This window comes from Phyllobates terribilis, unplaced genomic scaffold (assembly GCF_046119375.1).
Source record: "Phyllobates terribilis strain yellow unplaced genomic scaffold, ASM4611937v1 Scaffold_1__5_contigs__length_1240528914, whole genome shotgun sequence".
NCBI lineage: Eukaryota > Metazoa > Chordata > Amphibia > Anura > Dendrobatidae > Phyllobates > Phyllobates terribilis.
In genome coordinates, this window is record NW_027362761.1 from 529,534,339 (window position 1) to 529,556,020 (window position 21,682).

Consider the following 21,682-nt stretch of genomic DNA (forward strand, 5'->3'; position numbering starts at 1 on the left):
ACATGGACTCAGGTTTTGCAAATATTGATAGAACTGAATTCCAATCATAGTTCCGAAAAGGGGACGAAACTCCTCATTGTGAAAATGAAAAAGTCGCCTCGTTAAATAAATCCAATCAGTTATAATAATCGGCTTATGGGTTTTTGTGTACAGTTTATTAGTCCCATTTATTATTTTACCGTCCTCGTAGATCTGTAAGAATATGACTCATTGCACATCACTGATGAGATACAGTCGGGAAGTTGAGTTTTTGTTTGCGGTGCTGGTTACACAGTAACCTGCCCCCAGATATGATCCCCACATCACAGCCAGGCTGCTCCCTTCTGTCCCACACTCTCCTCATTGTCCCTCTTGTGGGAGATGACGTAGAGTTTATATAATCATTAACCCAAACGTTCTATAAATGCGGATGCAGAGTCCTGGAATGTCCATGTAGACACAACATAGGAATGTCAGCCCACATTATTATTATTACTATTATTCCTTTAGTAGACGCTGATCTGTAGTTTAAGATCTAGGTCATCCAAAAACACAATGTCCAATCGTCTCCTGCCATTGACCCAGGGAGCAGTCAGGATGTGACACTATGTTCACACATCATGGTTTTTTCAGCGTTTTTTGCTGCAGATTTTTTTGCAAATTATCAGCTGCGTTTTGCAGTACCATCAAAGTCTATGAGAAACCAGAATTGTCTGTTCACACATCTTGTTTTTTTTTTGTTCAGGACTTTGTGCCTTGCATGTTTTTTTGGAAAATCGAGCATGTCACTTCTTTCAGCTTTTTTTTCAGTGTTTTTTCAGTGTTTTTCACCCATTGGAAGTAATAGGTAGTGAAAAAACGCTAAAACAAAAACATGATGTGTGAATATACTGTAGCTATCGGGTTTTGCTGCGTTTTTAGTAAAAATAAGCAAGTACAGCAGTATGTGAAACACATTTATTTTTGTGATTTAACCATCTTGTGTTGGTCACTGAGATAGTTGGATTAGGAGAGTTTAATTAAATTAGTGATGTGTACAGTGTAAACATTGGCTGAGCTACTTGTGAGATTGAACAATTCCTGTGCAACTGAATGGCAGATCCCATAGTGTGAAAGTAAATAGTGTCATACAAACTCAATGCATTGCCAGTGTCTAAACTGTTCCTGAACAATTCAGCTCCCCCGCTATGCCAAAACCGGAATGAGATTTTTTTTTTCACTGAACTTTATGTATATGCATGAATAGAGACCGAAGAACAGTGAAAAAAAGCGCTGAAAAAAACACTGAAAAAAACCGCATCAAAACCTGCATTTTTGACGCAGCTGATTTCCTGCCAGAGATCAGTTTTGCAGCAGATTTTTGCCGCCAAAAAAGCTATGATATGTGAACATACTCTAAATGGTTATGTGGCTTAGTGAACCCATTTCTACAAACCCAATTCTGAGTTAATAAAGAAGAGACACTCATCACTTGGCCAAAGTTTCAACTGGAGGGCCTGTCCTGTCCTGTCCACAGATAAGCCACTAATTCGAATGGGCATTGTGTAATACCTGATTTCACCTGTGGTGGCGCTGCAGAGAAATTAAACACTTTCAGGTTTCCAGAGATCAGCGATTGCTGAGGTCCACTTATGACTAGATTGTCTAAAGTGAAGAAACCTGTTAATGACACCATCTTAGGACAGTTGCAGGCGGCCGTAGATTCTCTAATCTGATAGAATCGAGCCGATTATGCAAATCACACTCTGATCAGAGTCTGAACAGAGTGCGATCATAGTGTAGTGTGACCTGATTTTCTCGGATGAGAAGATGGAGAGATCTCAGGAGAAAGTGGTTTACTGTCAACATGTGTTTCTGAGTCCATCTGAGTCCTTCCTCAGGACGACCACAAAATGATTTGTGGTTGTCCTGAGGAAGGAGTCAGATTGACTTTGAAATGCGTTGACAATAAACCACTTTTTCTTGAGATCTCTTGGATCAAGTTTAAATCAGCAGCACATACTAAAAATCTAACCCTACCCTGGTGTCTTTCAGCACAAAGTAATGACATTGCTAATCAAGAGAGGTGTCAGGGAAGCCGCTGGTAGGAGGTTCGCAGGACCCTGGACCGGTGGCCACGGACTACCAGCATGACCGCTGGACCAGGGTTCTGCAAACCTCATTCCTAATGCGAATTCATTAGTGGACCCACATGGCCAGAGGAAGATCTGAGCCTGAATCTAGAGCTGAATCGGGCCCTGCTGAAATATGTGCTGTAGTTTACACTAATCAAGGGAATGTTAAAGAATTAAAGAGTAAAATTATCCAAAAAAGCACAAGAAAAAAAGTGCTTGTAAAATACAGATCTAGAGTAGAGATGAGCGGTGTTCGACTAGAACTGTTCGCCAATCTCAAATTCGAGCTGTTTTGGGCGGTGTTCGAGTTGTTCGACGAACCCGAACGATTTGCAAAAAATTCGGCTGTTCGAGGTTATGTTCGATAACTGTTCGTGCACCAAAAGCGTGTCCTGCATGTCTGGCGCTATTTAGAGCACCAATCATGCAGGGATTGTCTGCCACTCACTGTAATGCCACAGCCATGGTGGTTGTGGCATTACAGTGGTTGCCCAAATCGATGGGAACAGTGCCAACAGTGAAACATGAAAAGCCGGCAATTCAGCAGCGGCATACACCTGTACCCGACAATTTAGAACCGAAAGAATAGGGCATCACACATAGATTAGATAGATAGAAACATGTCAGCCACATATATACGAAGTACAGTGAAAGTGTTGCTTACTGTACTTGTCATTTAGCGTAAAGGATTTATCAAAAAAAATAATAGTGTTTTCATGCACCGTCTCTTTAAAAAAGCCGGCCGGCAATTCAGCATCTGTACCGGACAATTTATAACAGACAGAATAGAGCTTCACACATAGATTAGATAGATAGAAACATGTCAGTCACATATATATGAAGTACAGTGATAGTGTTGGTTACTGTACTTGTCATTTAGTATTAAAATAAAGGATTTATTATTAAAAAAATTGGCGTGGGGTTCCCCTTAATTTTAGGCTCTAGCGGAGGTTAAGCAGACGGCTGGGGCAGATGTTTGAAGCCTGGGAAGGGGGTAATACCCACGGAGCTTCCCAGGCTACTAATATCAGCCCCCAGCTGAATACATAGCCTTTACTAGCTATTAAAATGGGGGACCCCCCAAAAAAAATGACGTGGGGTCCCCCCTAATTTAATAGCTAGCAAAGGCTAGGCAGACAGCTGGGGGCTGATATTAATAGCCCAGGAAGGGAGCCATGAATATTGGCCCCCTCCCAGGCTAGAAACACCAGCCGTCAGCCGCCCCAGAAATGGCGCATTCATAGGATGCGCCAATTCTGGCACTTAGCCTCGCTCTTCCACGCTGCCCTGGTGCGGTGGCAGGGGGTAATAGGGTTGGGGTTGATGTCAGCTTATAATGCCAGCTGACATCAAGCCCAGGTTAGTAATGGAGAGGCGTCTATAAGACACCCCCATTACTAACCCCATAGTCAAAGTTAAAAAAAACACAAACACCCAGAATAAAGTCCTTTAATTGAAATAAAGACACAATCCTTTATTGTTCTAAATTAAACCATACCTACCATCACGCCCATTCCAGCTGAAGCCAACGATCTCCTGCAATAAAAGAAAAATAATAAAGCAACCTCATCCTTACCTTTCCATGGTTCCCACGACAGCTTCAGCTCTGCTACATCGAGATGACAGGCTGGACCGCAGCAGAACGCCGCCATCCAGCCTGTCATCCCGCAGACACTGAGAAGCGCAGGCTTGCTTGCGCTGCTCAGCGTCTCTCTGTGACGACATCCAGATGAGCCGAGTTCATGTCCAATGAACTCGGCTCACCTCATGCACGTCACTGACAGCGTGGGAAAATTCTCACGCTGAAGCGGTGAGTGCAGGAGAATTCTCCCACGCTGTCAGTGACGTGCATAAGGTGAGCTCATGTCCAATGAACTCAGCTCACCTCCTGCACTTCACTGACAGCGTGGGAGAATTCTCCTGCACTCAGCGCTTCAGCGTGAGAATTCTCCCACGCTGAAGCGCTGAGTGCAGGAGAATTTTCCCACGCTGTCAGTGACGTGCATAAGGTGAGCTCATGTCCAATGAACTCAGCTCACCTCCTGCACGTCACTGACAGCGTGGGAGAATTCTCCTGCACTCAGCGCTTCAGTGTGAGAATTCTCCCACGCTGAAGCGCTGAGTGCAGGAGAATTTTCCCACGCTGTCAGTGACGTGCATGAGGTGAGCCGAGTTCATTGGACATTAACTCGGCTCATCTGGATGCCCTCACAGAGAGACACTGTGGAGCGCAAGCAAGCCTGCGCTTCTCAGTGTCTGCGGGATGAGAGGCTGGATGGCAGCGTTCTGCTGCGGTCCAGCCTGTCATCTCGATGTAGCAGAGCTGAAGCTGTCATGGGAACCATGGAAAGGTAAGGATGATGTTGCTTTATTATTTTTCTTTTATTTCAGGAGATCGTTGGCTTCAGCTGGAATGGGCGTGATGGTAAGTATGGTTTAATTTAGAACAATAAAGAATTGTGTGTTTATTTCAATTAAAGGACTTTTTTCTGGGTGTTGTGTTTTTTTTAAATACTTTACTAGAAATTCATGGTGGTCATGTCTAATATTGGCGTGACCCCATGAATTTCGGGCTTAGGGCCAGCTGATAATGCCAAGCTGGCCCTAACCCCTTTATTACCCAGTGAGCCACCGCACCAGGGCCCTGGATGAGTTGGGTACAGCGCCAGAAGATGGCGCTTCTATGAACGCGCCATTTTCCGGGGTGGCTGCGGACTGCAATTTGTAGCGGGGGGGGGCCCAGAAAGCTTGGGCCTCCCTGCGCTGCAGATTCCAGCCCCCAGCTGCCTAGTTGTACCTGGCTGGACACAAAAATAGGGCGAAGCCCCACGTACTTTTTTTTTAATTATTTCATGAATTTCATGAAATAATTAAGAAAAAAAGGCCTTCCCTATATTGTTGTGTCCGGCCAGGTACAAATAGGCAGCTGGTGGTTGGGGGCAGCCCGTTCCTGCCTGCTGTACCTGGCTGGACACAAATATAGTGCGAAGCCCCACGTCAATTTTTTTTTAATTATTTCATGAATTTCCTGAAATAATTTAAAAAAATTGAAGTGGGGCTTCGCACTATATTTGTGTCCAGCCAGGTACAGCAGGCAGGAACGGGCTGCCCCCATCCACCAGCTGCCTATTTGTACCTGGCCGGACACAACAATATAGGGAAGGCCTTTTTTTCTTAATTATTTCATGAAATTCATGAAATAATTAAAAAAAAAGTACGTGGGGCTTCGCCCTATTTTTGTGTCCAGCCAGGTACAACTAGGCAGCTGGGGGCTGGAATCTGCAGCGCAGGGAGGCCCAAGCTTTCTGGGCCCCCCCCCGCTACAAATTGCAGTCCGCAGCCACCCCGGAAAATGGCGCGTTCATAGAAGCGCCATCTTCTGGCGCTGTACCCAACTCATCCAGGGCCCTGGTGCGGTGGCTCACTGGGTAATAAAGGGGTTAGGGCCAGCTTGGTATTATCAGCTGGCCCCAAGCCCAAAATTCATGGGGTCACGCCAGTATTAGACATGACCGCCATGAATTTCTAGTAAAGTATTTAAAAAAAACACAACACCCAGAATAAAGTCCTTTAATTGAAATAAAGACACAATTCTTTATTGTTCTAAATTAAACCATACTTACCATCACACCCATTCCAGCTGAAGCCAACGATCTCCTGCAATAAAAGAAAAATAATAAACCAACCTCATCCTTACCTTTCCATGGTTCCCACGACAGCTTCAGCTCTGCTACATCGAGATGACTGGCTGGACCGCAGCAGAACGCTGCCATCCAGCCTGTCATGCCGCAGACACTGAGAAGCGCAGGCTTGCTTGCGCTCCTCACTGTCTCGCTGTGACGGCATCCAGATGAGCCGAGGTCATGTCCAATGAACTTGGCTCACCTCATGCACGTCACTGACAGCGTGGGAAAATTCTCACGCTGAAGTGCTGAGTGCAGGAGAATTCTCCCACGCTGTCAGTGATGTGCATGAGGTGAGCTCATGTCCAATGAACTCAGCTCACCTCCTGCACGTCACTGACAGCGTGGGAAAATTCTCCTGCAATCAGCGCTTCAGCGTGAGAATTTTCCCACGCTGTCAGTGACGTGCATGAGGTGAGCCGAGTTCATTGGACATGAACTCGGCTCATCTGGATGTCGTCACAGAGAGACGCTGAGCAGCGCAAGCAAGCCTGCGCTTCTCAGTGTCTGCGGGATGACAGGCTGGATGGCGGCGTTCTGCTGCGGTCCAGCCTGTCATCTCGATGTAGCAGAGCTGAAGCTGTCGTGGGAACCATGGAAAGGTAAGGATGAGGTTGCTTTATTATTTTTCTTTTATTGCAGGAGATCGTTGGCTTCAGCTGGAATGGGCGTGATGGTAGGTATGGTTTAATTTAGAACAATAAAGGATTGTGTCTTTATTTCAATTAAAGGACTTTATTCTGGGTGTTTGTGTTTTTTTTAACTTTGACTATGGGGTTAGTAATGGGGGTGTCTTATAGACGCCTCTCCATTACTAACCTGGGCTTGATGTCAGCTGGCATTATAAGCTGACATCAACCCCAACCCTATTACCCCCTGCCACCGCACCAGGGCAGCGTGGAAGAGCGAGGCTAAGTGCCAGAATTGGCGCATCCTATGAATGCGCCATTTCTGGGGCGGCTGACGGCTGGTGTTTCTAGCCTGGGAGGGGGCCAATATTCATGGCTCCCTTCCTGGGCTATTAATATCAGCCCCCAGCTGTCTGCCTAGCCTTTGCTAGCTATTAAATTAGGGGGGACCCCACGTCATTTTTTTTGGGGGGTCCCCCATTTTAATAGCTAGTAAAGGCTATGTATTCAGCTGGGGGCTGATATTAGTAGCCTGGGAAGCTCCGTGGGTATTACCCCCTTCCCAGGCTTCAAACATCTGCCCCAGCCGTCTGCTTAACCTCCGCTAGAGCCTAAAATTAAGGGGAACCCCACGCCAATTTTTTTAATAATAAATCCTTTATTTTAATACTAAATGACAAGTACAGTAACCAACACTATCACTGTACTTCATATATATGTGACTGACATGTTTCTATCTATCTAATCTATGTGTGATGCTCTATCTTTCTGTTCTAAATTGTCGGGTACCGCTGCTGAATTGCCGGCCGGCTTTTTTAAAGAGACAGTGCATGAAAACACTATTATTTTTTTAAATAAATCCTTTACACTAAATGACAAGTACAGTAAGCAACACTATCACTGTACTTATTATATATGTGACTGACATGTTTCTATCTATCTAATCTATGTGTGAAGCTCTATTCTTTCTGTTCTAAATTGTCGGGTACAGATGCTGAATTGCCGGCCGGCTTTTTTAAAGAGACGGTGCATGAAAACACTAATATTTTTTTTAATAAATCCTTTACACTAAATGACAAATGCAGTAACCAACACTGTCACTGTGCTTCTTATATGTGTGACTGACATGTTTCTATCTATCTAATCTATGTGTGATGCTCTATTCCTTCTTGTCTAAATTGTCGGGTACCGGTGTATGCCGCTGCTGAATTTGCCGGCCGGCTTTTTTAAACAGAGTGTCTTCTGAGCAGTTTGTCAGCTTTTGGACACCTTTGCAGGTGTTTTCTATGTGTTTCTATGTGTTTTTGTTTGCCTGCCATTGGTTTTAACGGTGTTCGACGGTGTTCTAAGGTGTTCGACGAACAGTTCGACGAACAGTTCCTCGAACATCCCGGTGTTCGACGAACTGAACCGAACCCGAACACTACGGGGGTGGCTCAACACTAATCTAGAGTTACATTAGTAATTTTTCTCATTGATGTCTCACAGTAAATCTGGAGGGATAAGTCATATAGTTAACCTTTTATATTACTTAAAATATTGACCTATAAAACACGCACATTGCTGAACACAGAAAAATAGACAAAAGTGCACACAGTGCAAAACATTCTGCTATATACCATGCAGCCATTTCTATATATTTTCTTTCTGGGAAATATCCTGGATGCTATCTCCATTGATTAATTTTCCTGGTTGTGTGTTCCTAATCCAATACATACTCTATAGGTACAGAGCAATCAGTCACCACTGAGATAAAAATAAAAAAAAAGGGCAGAATATAGAGCAGGAGTGTAAGACGTCAGTCTGGTCAAATTCTACTCCCATAAATATATTAGACCGTATACATATCACAAATGGGGGTGTCATTTTTATCATATCTAAAAAAAACATATTGAAATAAACACCCCCTAGTTGTAACCACCCCCTGTATAGATGATATATAACCACCAACAATGGAGGGTAGTAGACAGCCCTGCATCATCAGGCAACATCGATATAGACAAAAAACACTCCATTAAAGATAGTGGATAATAATCACAGATAAATCCCCATCTGGGGTGTGCGAGTAAGTAACCTTAGTGTGATAACATTCAAAGAAGACTTAATTAAGCTTCACTCAGATATAGTATTGGATATGATAGACCAGGTTACTTATCTCTTGATGGAGATATCTCGCGTTTCTCGACGCGTTTCCCCGTTTAATCTCGCTTCATTAGGAGAAGGTGGGACCCATAAATATCAGATATCCTGCTGATAGCCTTCATTTTTATCTCGCTGGTGACTAATTGCTTTATACCTGTTGAGTATGTATTGGATTAGGAACACACAACCAGGAAAATGAATCAATGGAGATAGCATCCAGTATTTGGATATTTCCCGAAAAAGAAAATATTATAGAAATGGCTGCATGGTATATAGCCGAATGTTTTGCTGGTTTTGCACTGTGTCACTTTAAGCACTGCACTTTTGTCTATTTTTCAGCACTGTATGTGTTTTATAGGTCAATATTTTAATTAATATTTATTTTACTCACTTATATATCGCCATTAATTCTACAGCGCTTTACAGACATCATCATCACTGTCTCCATCAGGGCTCACAATCTACATTCCCTATCAGTATGTCTTTGGAGTGTGGGAGGAAAACAGAGAACCCGGAGGAAACCCACGAAAACACGGGGAGAACATACAAACTCCTTGCAGATGTTGTCCGTGGTGGGATTTGAACCCAGGACCCCAGCGATGCAAGAAATATCGATTAAAGGTTAATTTTTAGAGGGTTCTATTCTGTAAAACATGTTGTCAATACCCTTGAAATAGTGATTTATTCTTGTGATCTGATAAATCATGCAGCAATCACAGTAACAACGCCAGGCGGTAAGAATGTGAATTAATCAGGGGTACGATGACCACTCAAGCAGCAGGGCACTTATGGTGCAAGTAAGAAAAGTTATAGTGGTTAAGCTTTCATGCCAATTTTTTTCTAGGATAGATAATCAATATCAGATCATTGGGGGTCCGACACCCAGCAATGATCAGCTTATATTAGCTCCACCAGTGGCCACATGTTAACATTGAGCGGAGCTGAACAGCGCATCTTCATTCAATGTGTAACGGCCTCTGCCAAGTACTGAAGAAGAGCACCCGCTGGAGTAAGAATGCCTGATCGGTGAGGATGTCAGACAATTTGGACTTCTGCTAGGGGCCTCATGATTTCTTTGCACACCCATGTCTGCTATGTTATGAGGAATTTCACAAAAAACAAAAATGGAAATATTTAGAAAGGATTTCCAATCAGTTTTGCCCCAAAGTTTGGCAGGTGAGAGGTAAAATTCATATGTTACATGCAGATTTTATATCAGATTTGCTTCAGATTTCTCCGTCAAACGATGAAATTCACAGTTCTGCACAAAGAATTGACATTCACCGAATGACAATTGCTGTGGGGAAAATTTCTGCAATGTGTATGTAGATGACATTTTTAAAACCTCATCTGCTTCATTGATACCATTGTATGCACGGAAGTAAACACACTACATATGCATTTATCCTTAAAGCACGGTGGCTCAGTGGTTAGCAGTGCAGCCTTGCAGCGCTGGGATCCAGGGTTCAACATCTGCAAGGAGTCTGTATGTTCTCCCCGTGTTTTTGTGGGTTTCCTCTAGGTTCTCCGGTTTCCTCCCACACTCCAAAGACATACTGATAGGGAATCTAGATTGTGATTCCCAATGGGGACAGTGATGATAATGTCTGTAGAGCACTGTTGAATTAATGGCGCTATAAAAGTGAGATAAATAATATTTGAGACTGTCCTAACCTCTAATATTAAAACCTTACCATATGTCTAATGACGTAAATGTGAATAAGGGCCAAGAAGGACTGAGTCCCCGATGTAACGTTTATATCTCCCCACTGCTGGTGTCCATTAGTCGGGGCATCGGTCCTTCTTGGCCCTTATTCACATTTACGTCATTAGACATATGGTAAGGTTTTAATACTAGAGGTTAGGACCTTTCCGATTAGGGTCACCATGAAGTGGTGGGATGGCTTTTACGTTTTTTGATCAAAATTATGTTAACCAAGTACCCTCTATTATTTTCATGCACTATTGCTGTTTATTTATTGCAGGGTAATTGCTCATTTTGTTTTTACTGCCACTATAACAGCAGCTTCCTGCTAGAATTTGTAGCTTGATCATCTGTTCATAGAAAATTCTTACATCACGTTGACTAACATCCTGTCTGTATACGATCATGACGGTTCCTATAGACGGCTGTTGCATAATCCATTGATTCGAGTGTTTTGAGTCTGGAGATGGATGGTGTCAGCACGTAGTAGTAATACAGTGTAAACATAATGTTATTATGAGTCACTTATTGTAGGTGGCCTGGATGTCCATCACTCTGAACATCTAACCCGGGTGTGTAGTCCTGTTCTCAGCCACTTCCAAGAAATGAAAAATACTTTTAGACAGTAACAGGGAAAGTCATTAAGATAAGGTGCTGTATATTTCTCCATAGAGTCTATAAGGGACATTGGTTTGTCTTGGAAAGTTCAGATGTTCCCAAGGAAAGCTGGAAAATTGCAGAATCCTTTCCTAGTCTTTCTCTTTATTAAGATTCTAATTATGGGGGCTTACTCAACATAATGGTTAAAATTGCAAAGTGATTGTAAAATCCTTTCCTTATAACCTCTTATTTTATAGCTTACTGCTTATTGCCTGGGTTGCAGCTGCATTCTGTAAACAGTAGCCATTTTCATAGAAAAAGGATTGCAGCGCTTACAAGCTCTTATCTATAGAGCTTATAAGCGCTGCACTGAAGTTTACTATATTGCTGCATCTGGTCAGCTTCAGTCACTCTGCAACTCATCGATTGCTTAAGAAGCAAAGCTGCCTCTTCTAGCAGCATTGGAGAGCGCACAGTATAGACCAGTCGTGAAACCATGTCGCTGTTCCGAACTGTAAATCAATCAGAAACCGGGAAAGAAGGAAGTAAGGCAGCAGTGCGCTCCTGAAGACAGAACATGGAAGTGACTGTGACAGAGTCACTTCTCACAGACAAGCCGTGAGTCGGGGAAGTCAGGGAGTTTGAGGTCAAAAGCAAGGAGCGTATATCATAAACAGAGGGGAGAAGCAAAGGTATAGTCAAGTCATAGTCCGAGGTCAGAATTCCAAGGTCAGAGTGTGTCAAGGCTAAAGGGATAGTATAAATAGGTAGTCAAAAGGCAAATACAAGGTCCGGCAACAAAGACCTGAGCACAGAGCAACATACCACTGAGCTGAAAGCTATGACTGGCAATAGTCCGAGCATAGCCAACCAGCTAAATGGCCAAGCAATCACCCCAAAAGGGCGACTCCTGGAGGATTTCCAGTAGGCCTAATTGGGCAGCAAGGAAATTCCATACACAAAACTGACAGCCCAGCACCGCTCTGCATGCTATAGGATGACCGAGCTGTCGCTCACTGTGTCCCTAGGACACAGAGTGGCGGGATTATGACAGTAACCCTTTATAAGGAATTGTGATAAAATGATGATAGAGCAAATACTACCGCTACTTATGATAGAGCAAATCCTGCTGCAGTTCCAGTGCTGCTGCCCTAGTCTTCCCTGCCTGTCACTGTCTACTCGGCTGCAGCAGTGATGTGTCATAAAATATATGTGACTGTGCTGCAGCCAATCACCAGTCTCAGTGGTACACTGCTGTGCTGGAACAGCAGGGGGGTAACCAGTAAGCATGTATATGCAGCATATATGGATGTTGTAATCCTCAATTGACCAATCTGCGTTCCATGAATGCCAATCATTTGTATGCGAATTGACCAGCACGGCTACACCAATACTGTGCTTAGGAAATTGTCGGATTTGCTACATCTGTGTATAAAAAGTGCATGGTGTTTCTGTGTCTATAATATCAGTGTGTAACATACAGGGCAGATTGACATTGATTCACATTGACATTGCCGCAGGGTGAAGATTGCTCATAGGGAATGTTCATACCCAAACGCTGCACCAGTGCAAATCTGCCCAGTGATGACAAATGAGAAAAAAGTTGTTTAACATCGTTTGTACCTTTTTATGTGGGCAAAAAAATAATAATAATAACAATAAGAAACGATTGCATGAAACCCCTAACCATCATTGTCACGTGTAAACTGAAGGTAAATGATTTCCTTCCTATTTTAAAGATTGACATTCGCTACGAGCGGTTTTATTTTCCCATGTAAAAGGATGGGCGTGGATGCTACAAGAAACACACACAAGTCCTGATACACATGCTGTGGAGAAAATGTGCAGCAAATCCAACGTGGTAAAATCCACACAAAACGAGACGGATTTTGCTGCAATAATGCTGGCGATTTTCACCATTGATATCACCTTTTGCAATGTAAAGGGTTAATTATGTGGTAAATCCACAGGAGTTTTTTTTTTTTTAGCAGCAATATCCACCTCGTTTGGTGTGGATATCCTCAGTGGATATGTCTTTTGTGATTGTACCCTTAAATGACAAAAAATTTCAGTAAATTGCCAAGTATGTAACACATGGACGAGTCAGGACTGCCAGAGCATCAGTTGCTCTTTCTTAGCTGCTCTCCAATTTAGTCTTGATGATTGGACCCCCCTTTAATTTGGTGTTGAGAATGGGACCCCCCCTTTGATTTGGTCTTGAGGATGGGACCCAGCTTTAATTTGGTCTTGAGGATCACACCCCCCTTTAATTTGGTCTTGAGGATGGGACCCCCTTTAATTTGGTTTTGAGGATGGGACCCCCCTTTTAATAACATCCACATGATCATTGCAGCCAAATGGGCAGTGAAACACCTTTCCCATTTTGCAGGCGCACATTCTTCTTGAGAAAGGGCGTAACTATCATTGGACCCAGGGTATCAGGGGGCACTGACAGGGCATCATTCTGTTGGGGGGATGCTAATGGGTCATTATACTATGCGGTGGGATACTATACTATATGGAATCATAAAGGGGAAATTATAGTTTGTGGAGGCATTAATAGGACATGATACTGTGTGCAATAAAGTGGCATCATGCTGTGTTGAGGCACTTATAGGGCATTATACTTTATGGGGACATTATACTATACAGGGGACATGAAGGGGGCAATGTACTAAGTTGGGGTTATTAAGGAAGGATCATACTGTGTTGGAACAATAATAGGGCATGAGGCTGTGTGAGAGTACTGAGGGGGCAGTATACTGTGGGGCAGGAAGGAGTCAATACGTTGTGTGGGGGGTACCCAAGTGACTTTATACTTTGTATGAACACTAAGAAGACAACAAACTGTGTGGGGTACAACTAAGAGGGTCATACTGTGTAGAAAACTAAACGAACATCATACTCTGTATATAGGTAACTAAGGTACTGTATTGGCCCTAAGGGGACTTCATTACTATGAGTGGGCACCAAAGAGGCATAATCACTGTGTGGGACTTTCTTACTGTGTGGCACACGAGGACAGCACTATGAAAGTGTGTGGGACACTATTACTTTGTCCTGATCTGATTACCCTTGTTTTTATATGTAATGTGACTGTGGCACCCTGCTGTGCACAGGTACCACAGAACCCAAAAGGGTGCATGGACGGACTTCTCCACAAGAGGCCCTCATTACATACAAACACCTCCACCCTTCCACATCAGACCACCAGAGGGAGCCCAGATAGGGATATATATACTGGAGGGTGGAGTTAGGTAGTCAAGAGTGTGCTGACGCTAGGAGATCAGTGAAGACGCAGCACGTTGGCTGCTGTGCTTAGGCGAGCCAAGGCCTGCAGCACGAGTAGAAGCCTGAGGGGCCCCGAGTGTGGCCGGAGGCAAGAAGCAGAGGAGAGAAGTGATAAGGGGGCAGAAGAGCATCATAGGCTCACCCCAGAACGTAAACCGGACACCGGGTCCGCGCCTACAGGGTCCTTTATACCCAGTAGGGATTACCGGCATACCAGGAGAACTACAAGTCCCTGGCCGACCTGAAGCTAGACCCACACAAGACCAGGAACCATGAAGGCCCCGGAGCCCAGGGATAGTGGTTACCAGCGGAAGGTCCTACTACCAAGTGACAGGTGAAGGAACAGCACGACACAAAAGCAAGGCCCAGTTGCAGGCTGGCCAGGAGCTTAGAGAGAAGGAGACACGGACCAGGAGGCCTTATACCCGCTCACTGGGGAGAAGTCCTGAAGTGCACCCTTCCTACCGAATACCCTGGACCGTACCTGACATCCGCACCAGTAAAGGTATTGAAGCGAATCCTCTGTCTCTGTCAGTTACTCCTGCTGCGCCATCTCTCCTGCACCACAAGTCCCAGCATCACCACCCACCATCAAACTCTACACTGCCCTGAGGCCTGCTCCACCTGTGGGGAGCTGTTCCATCCCAGCTGCCTTATCAACTGCCTCAGAGGTCTGCAGCAGCGCTGGTACAAATTACCAGAAACCACAGGTGCGTCACGATCAAACTACAAATCCCATATAAACTTTCCCCTTTTTGTTGATCGCCCTGGGCCACGGACCGGGCCAGCCACTGTGACATATTCCCCCCCCAGCATTCATAGGCCCGGACGCCGAGTACCCCACTGCCCTGGGGGCGCGTCATGACCGAATAGAAAAGTGTGAATGGGGAGGTAAGCAGATCTTTTGTAATTATGCCAATGTTCTATCCTTGAGGTTGAAGTGATAATTTTTCTTTATAAATAGGTTATAAAACTATAAAGTTTGACACCACGTGTCATTTTGTATATTGTCCATTGCCAATGTGCGAGTGTGAGAATAATTACGGCAAAGGTTACCTCTACTGTCCATGTTTAAAGGAGCTCTGTCAGCACAGAATGACTGTTCAAACCAAGCACAGTCACTCAGTGCATTATGGTGGGACCAAAGTCTTCTTACCTGCTTGTTTTCCCTTTTTTCCACCCTGCTCTGGCTCTATGAAACCAGATCTGTCATTTAAAGAAGAGGGGGAGGTGGACATTGAAGGAAAACAAGCAGGTGGGAACATGCAGTTAAATAATCGGACACGCCCTTCTGCACCGAGCGCCTGTACTTCGTTGAACAGTCACTTTGTGCTGAGAAAGTCCCTCTAAAACAATGAAAAAAGCTAATGGATGGCTAATGCTCAAGTATAATTAGTGCAGAAAAATGCTAATCCTCTAGTAATAATTAGTGATGAGCGCAAGTGCTCGTTACTCTAGTTTGCCGAGGGTGCTCGGGTATGCACTGAGTATCACGGCTGCTCGAGTGAGATGTTCAAGTCCCCATGGCCGCATGTTTCCCAGCTGTTAGACAGCCACAAAACATGCGGGGATTGCCCATTTATGTCAGGCAATTCCCGCATGTTTTGTGGTTGACTAACAGCTGGGAAACATGCGGCTGCAGGGACTTGAACATCTCACTCGAGCAGCCGTGATACTTGGTGCATACCCGAGCACCCTCAGCAAGCTCTAGTAACGAGCACTTGCGCTCATCACTAGTAATAAATCCTTTTCTACAAATATCCCTAAGTAATAAGAAAATTTTAAATATTTCCTCCTAGAAATTCTAATGTCATGTTGTTTTATACATTTAACCCAATATACTTGGAAAGTTCGCCAGGGGTTCAGTGATTTCGGCAACGCTCCATAGACTGTAACTTACAGGTGCATCTCACTAAATTAGAATATCATCAAAAAGTTAATTTATTTCACTTCTTCAATACAAAAAGTGAAACTCCTATATTATATAGAGTCATTACAGAAAGATCTATTTCAAGTGTTTATATTAATATTGATGATTATGGCTTACAGCCAATGAAAACACAAAAGTCATTATCTCAGTATATTAAAATAATTAACAAAAAACATCTGCAAAGGCTTCCTACCCATTTAAAAAAGTCCCTTAGTCTGTTTCAGTAGGCTCCACAATCATGATGAAGACTGCTGACGTGACATATGTCCAGAAGGCAGTCATTGACTCACTCCACAAGGTCCCAGAGTCTGGAGGAAGAGTGGAGAGGCCACAATCCAAGCTGCTTGAGGTCTAGTGTGAAGTTTCCACAATCAGTGATGGTTTGAGGAGCCATGTCATCTGCTGGTGTAGGTCCACTGTGTTTTATCAAGACCAAAGTCAGCGCAGCCGTCTACCAGGACATTTTAGAGCACTTCATGCTTCCCTCTGCCGACAAGCTTTTTGGAGATGGAAATTTCATTCTCCAGCAGGACTTGGCCCCTGTCCACACTGCCAAAAGTACCAATACCTGGTTTACAAACAACAGTATCACTGTGCTTGATTAGCCAGCAAACTCGCCTGACCTTAACCCCATAGAGAATCTACGGGGTATTGTCAAGAGGAAGATGAGAGACCCCAGACCTAACATTGCAGACAAGCTGAAGGCTGCTATCAAAGAAACCTGGGCTTCCATAACACCTCAGCAGTGCCACAGGCTGATCGCCTCCATGTCACGCCGCATTGATGCACTAATTGATGCAAAAGGAGCCCCGACCAAGTACTGAGTGCATTTACTGAACATACATTTCAGTAGGACAACATTTCGGATTGTAAAAACATTTTTGAAGCTGTTGTTATAAAGTATTCTAATTTACTGAGATAATGACTTTTGTGTTTTCATTGGCGGTAAGCCATAATCATCAACATTAACAGAAATAAACACTTGAAATAGATCACTCTGTTTGTAATGACTCTACATAATATACGACTTTCACTTTTTGTATTGTAGATTTGAAATAAATTAACTTTTTGATGATATTCTAATTTACTGAGATACACCTGTATGTGTCTCACCTCGATTCACCTCCTCTATGTGGGTCTTCATAGATACAAAAGTGGGATACCGAGGATTCATATGCGCTGCAGTTCTTATTAAGTTTGCAATTTTCTATCTTCTATTAATAAATCCTTCAAATTTTTTTTAAAATTCATTACAAATGTTTGGGCTCAGTTCTGCAATAGTTTTTGCAGTATTATGCTTCCAGATTGTATTATATTTTAGTATTCGTACCCATATTTCCAATAAGCAGAGAGCATTAGTCAATAAACTCGTGAAAAACATGAAAACATTAATGTGTTTTAAGATATTAGTAAAATAAACTAACAGTAACTTGTAAATCGGCGGATAACAAAATGCGGCATGTGGCTTCCGAACCGCGGCAGCTTTTCTTCTGGATGTATTATTAGCTTCAGGATGTGGGATTGGAGGCGAGTTGTCTCAGATCTATACGTGGTCTCATCTTTCAGAGTGTTCACAAGAAGATAATGGATTTTATAGTAAAAACTACTTATTTGGAAAAATAATGCATTAGTTAAGAGAACTGTTAATTCCTGTTTCTCTATGTAAAGAGACTTTGTGTCCATACTCTGCACAATAAATTAGGTGTTTATGTAATAATAACAAGATGAATTTGTCAAGAGGTGTAGTTTCCAAAATGGGGTCACATGTGGGGGTTTCCACTGTTTTTGCATATCAGGGGCTCTTCAAATGTGACATGGTATTCACAATCTATTTCAGCCGAAATTACTCTCCAGAATTCAATTGGCTCTCCTTCCCTTCCGAGCCCTGCCGTGTGCCCAAACAGTAATTTTCCACCACATATAGGGTACCAATGTACTCAGGATGAATCGAACAACATATTTTGGGTCCATTTTCTCTTTTTCCCATTGTTAAAAGGAAAAACCTAGGGCTAAAGCAACATTTTTAGAGAAAAAATGTATTCTTTTTATTTTCTTAATTTTATAACGTTGAGCTATGTGAGCTCAAGGTGCTGACCACATCTCTAAATAAGTTACTTGAAGGGTGTAGTTTCCAAAATGGGGTCACTTGTGTGGGGTTTTCACTGTTTAGGCACATCAGGGGCTCTGCAAATGCGACATGGCGTTCCCTATCTATTCCAGCCTATTTGCACTCCAAAAGTCAATTGGTGCTCCTTCCCTTCCAAGCGCTGCCGTGCATCCAAACAGAAGTTTTCTCCCACATGCGGGGTATCAGTATACGCAGGAGAAATTGCACAACAAATTATATGGTCCATGTTCTCCTGTTACCCTTGTAAAAATGAAGAATTTGTGGATAAAACAACATTTATGTGGGAATAATGTGATTTTTTTATTTTCATGGCTCAACATTATAAACTTCTGTGAAGCACCTGCAGGTTCAAGGTTCTCACCACATATCTAGATACATTTTTTGAAGGGTGTAGCTTACAAAATGATGTCACTTGTGGGAAGTTTCCACTGTTTAGTCACATCAGGGGCTCTTCAAACGCGACATAGCGTCCGCTATCTATTCCAGACAGTTTTGTGCTCCAAAAATGGAAGGGTGATCCTTCCCTTCCGAGCCCTGCCGTGCGCCCAAACAGTAGTTTTCCACCATATGTCTGCTTTTGGTGTACTCAGGAGAAACTGCACAACAAATTGTATGGTCCATTTTGTCCTGTTACAACCTTGAAATATTAAATTTGGGGCTAAATCAATATTTTGCTGGAAAAAAAAGTAAAATTTTCATTTTTTTTCTTCCACAATGCTTTAACTCTGGTGATGCCCCTAAAGGGTTTGTATGCACACCTATACAAAAAAAGTTGTCAGTCACTGATTGGACTGTCCACTAGACTAAAAATCCCAGAAAAAGTAGTGGGAAACTGATTAAAACACAGGTGTGTAATAGAGTAACATGAGTAGTGAGATGACTAGACTGGGAAAATTAACGCCCCCTTGACTATGCTTACGCTAATAAGTATATCGCAAATAAATTTATAAAATATTTTTTTGCCATATAGTATAGTGAAATATAGTGTCTCAAAGAGCTTGTGAGAAAGGGTATTAACATAAGAAGAAATACATGTTGGTGGTTTGAGGGGCATGTGGTAGCTGTCAGGTTCCCTTTAAACCACTCCGACTTAATTATCTTTTCTATGTCTCTTTTTTTCCAGGACTCTTTTTGAAATTTGGCATCGCATATAATGTTGGAATTTCAGGGAATAAAGTATTTTTTGGACCACCTGGTGAACAGTTCGGGTATGCAGTACAACAGTTTAGCAATCAAGATGGAAACTGGTAAGAATCGAGCCATACATGTACTTACTTGTAGTGTAATGTGGATGTAGAATTTTTAAAGATGAGCAAATAAATTCACAGGACCCTGGTCCAGATGGGAGCCCTGTGAACCCCCTCTAACCTGCTGGAATCCCCCGGTCTCTTATGATGTGTAGGCTTGGCATGACAACATGGTTGCGGCATGCTACCATGATGTTGAGCCAGGCTCACTAATCAGAAGAGATTGCCGGCAGGTTCAAGGTGGTTCGGATTCGGTGGCCATAGAATACTGAAGTGGCCGCTAGACCAGGGTCCTACTAATTTATTCTTTCATCTCTAATAATAGTACAATAGTTTCATGCAAATATTACAGAACTCACCATGATGGGTACGATTTTAATACTTTTATACAGTTTGATGTTACATAACACAACGGACCATATTTTACCGTATATCCTGAAAATATATTAACTTTATGCTTAGGAGGATATGGACGGACCTATGTGTGCATATACATTAGAGAAAAATCTGCTGAACCTGATTTTGAAAAATGAATTTCGATATTTTGATCATCATTTGTTCTTAGGACATAGATGTTGGTCAACAGATATTATAGGTTTATGGAAGGCATTTAGGTCAGGTACAAGGTTATGGAAAAGCGGACGGCTTTCATCCAGCTTGTCATCTGTATGCCATCCATGTGTCAGTTCTCTAAATGCTAAGCCTTATATAACCCCGCCCACACCACTGATTGGCAGATTTCTGTGTGCATTGGCTGAAAGCTACCAATCAGTGATGGGGGCGGAGTTACTCAGAGTAGGAGGACTATACAAGCATGAGGCAACTAGTCCTCTAGTGATAATCACATGCTGATAAAACACTTATTTTACTGAAACTACAACTAGCAGTCCAGTCAGTGACACATCGCTGGAATCAGGGTCTCTGCTCCTACATTATCCTGCTCTCAGATTACATAGCAAAAACCCACTATGGAATTTCATTTAAGTGGTGCCAAAAACTAACAAGCAACAACTTTTTTTTTTCCAATAGGAAGCAGGTTGTCATTATAGTTCTTTACTCTGCATCCTATATACATTATCTCTATGTGGTTTTTAATCTGCAGAGTAATTTACACATTTTTCTTAATGTATGAGGTTATTAGGAAGAAATGCATTAATGATTGTTTTTTTAAAAAAACAAACTTCAAACCATAAACAGCAAATGTTCAGATTGTGGGATTCGGGGACGTCACTGGAGAATATTTGTAAATGTTGGGTTTAGAGCTTCCATCCTCATCCAGCACAGGATGTTACATTAAATGTGGACATTTACCAGTATACAAGGCAGGATGTATTATGTGGTCGTCTGTCAATTACAAGGCATTTGTTCTCATTAATATGCAAGCTTTAATTATTATACTTTCACCTCCCAAATGCTTTGAGTAAAAAACACTTGGCTATGAGGGCAACCATTTTTTTTAATTCATTATTTGTTTTTTTAAACTAGTGATAGCTCAAGATAATATGTTTTATACATACTTTGCATAAAATATTGTGAAAATCGCATTAAAGGGAACCTGACAGTTGATACATGCTGCCTGATGCATGGGCGACATGTGTCAGGCACTGGCTGCATTATCTCAGCCATGTAGTTTTGACTCTGAAACACTGCGACATTTCAGAAAAAATATACTTTAAAAGTTGCCGGGCCAAGCAGGAGACTAGTCGGATGAATGGGTCCCCGGCAACTTCTCCCCATCCGCTTTCCTTGACTGACAAGTTTCTTCCTCTACGTGGATGCAGGGAGAGACCTGTCACTCAAGGGGAGTGGGCGGGGAGAAGCTACCGGGAACTTGCCGGTACCACTAATCTCCCACATGCTCGGTCCCCGGCGACTTTTAAAGTTTGTTTTTCTGCGAAACGCTGTAGAGTCAAATATACCTGGCTGAAATAATGGCACATAGATTGGGCAGTATGTAGATAATTTCAGCATCCGCGATTGAATACGTCAAACATATTTATTTGATCACTCAAAAATTTCAAAGACAAAAAAAAAGAAACACCTGGCCAAGTATTTCTTTCAATTTAATATATTTTTTAAAAATTTTAGTGTGACCAAATAAATAGTTTTTTTTTTAAACTTTTTCAATTGATGCTGGACTTATCCACTTTACCTTATCCACATCCTTGGAACCGCTCCGCACCATTGTCCGTGCACCGCAGCCAACAAGCTACTATTGTTACCTTGAAGTGGTA

General features: G+C 42.8%; 1 protein-coding gene across 4 annotated transcripts in view; it reads left to right on the forward strand.

Annotated features, from left to right (window-relative positions):
* ITGA2 (integrin subunit alpha 2) overlaps positions 1-21,682 on the forward strand; it is a 174,447-nt gene that overhangs the window by 61,725 nt on the left and 91,040 nt on the right. For 2 of the 4 annotated variants that reach the window (XM_073680318.1, XM_073680317.1), the window contains one exon: positions 19,325-19,448. Coding sequence is in view for 3 of the 4 variants with exons in the window: in XM_073680317.1 (XP_073536418.1) it covers positions 19,325-19,448 (124 nt within the window). In the remaining variant the exon portion in view is untranslated. Of the gene's footprint in view, positions 1-8,990; positions 9,169-19,324; positions 19,449-21,682 lie in introns of those variants that run through there. The other 2 variants (XM_073680315.1, XM_073680316.1) reach the window with 2 other exon arrangements.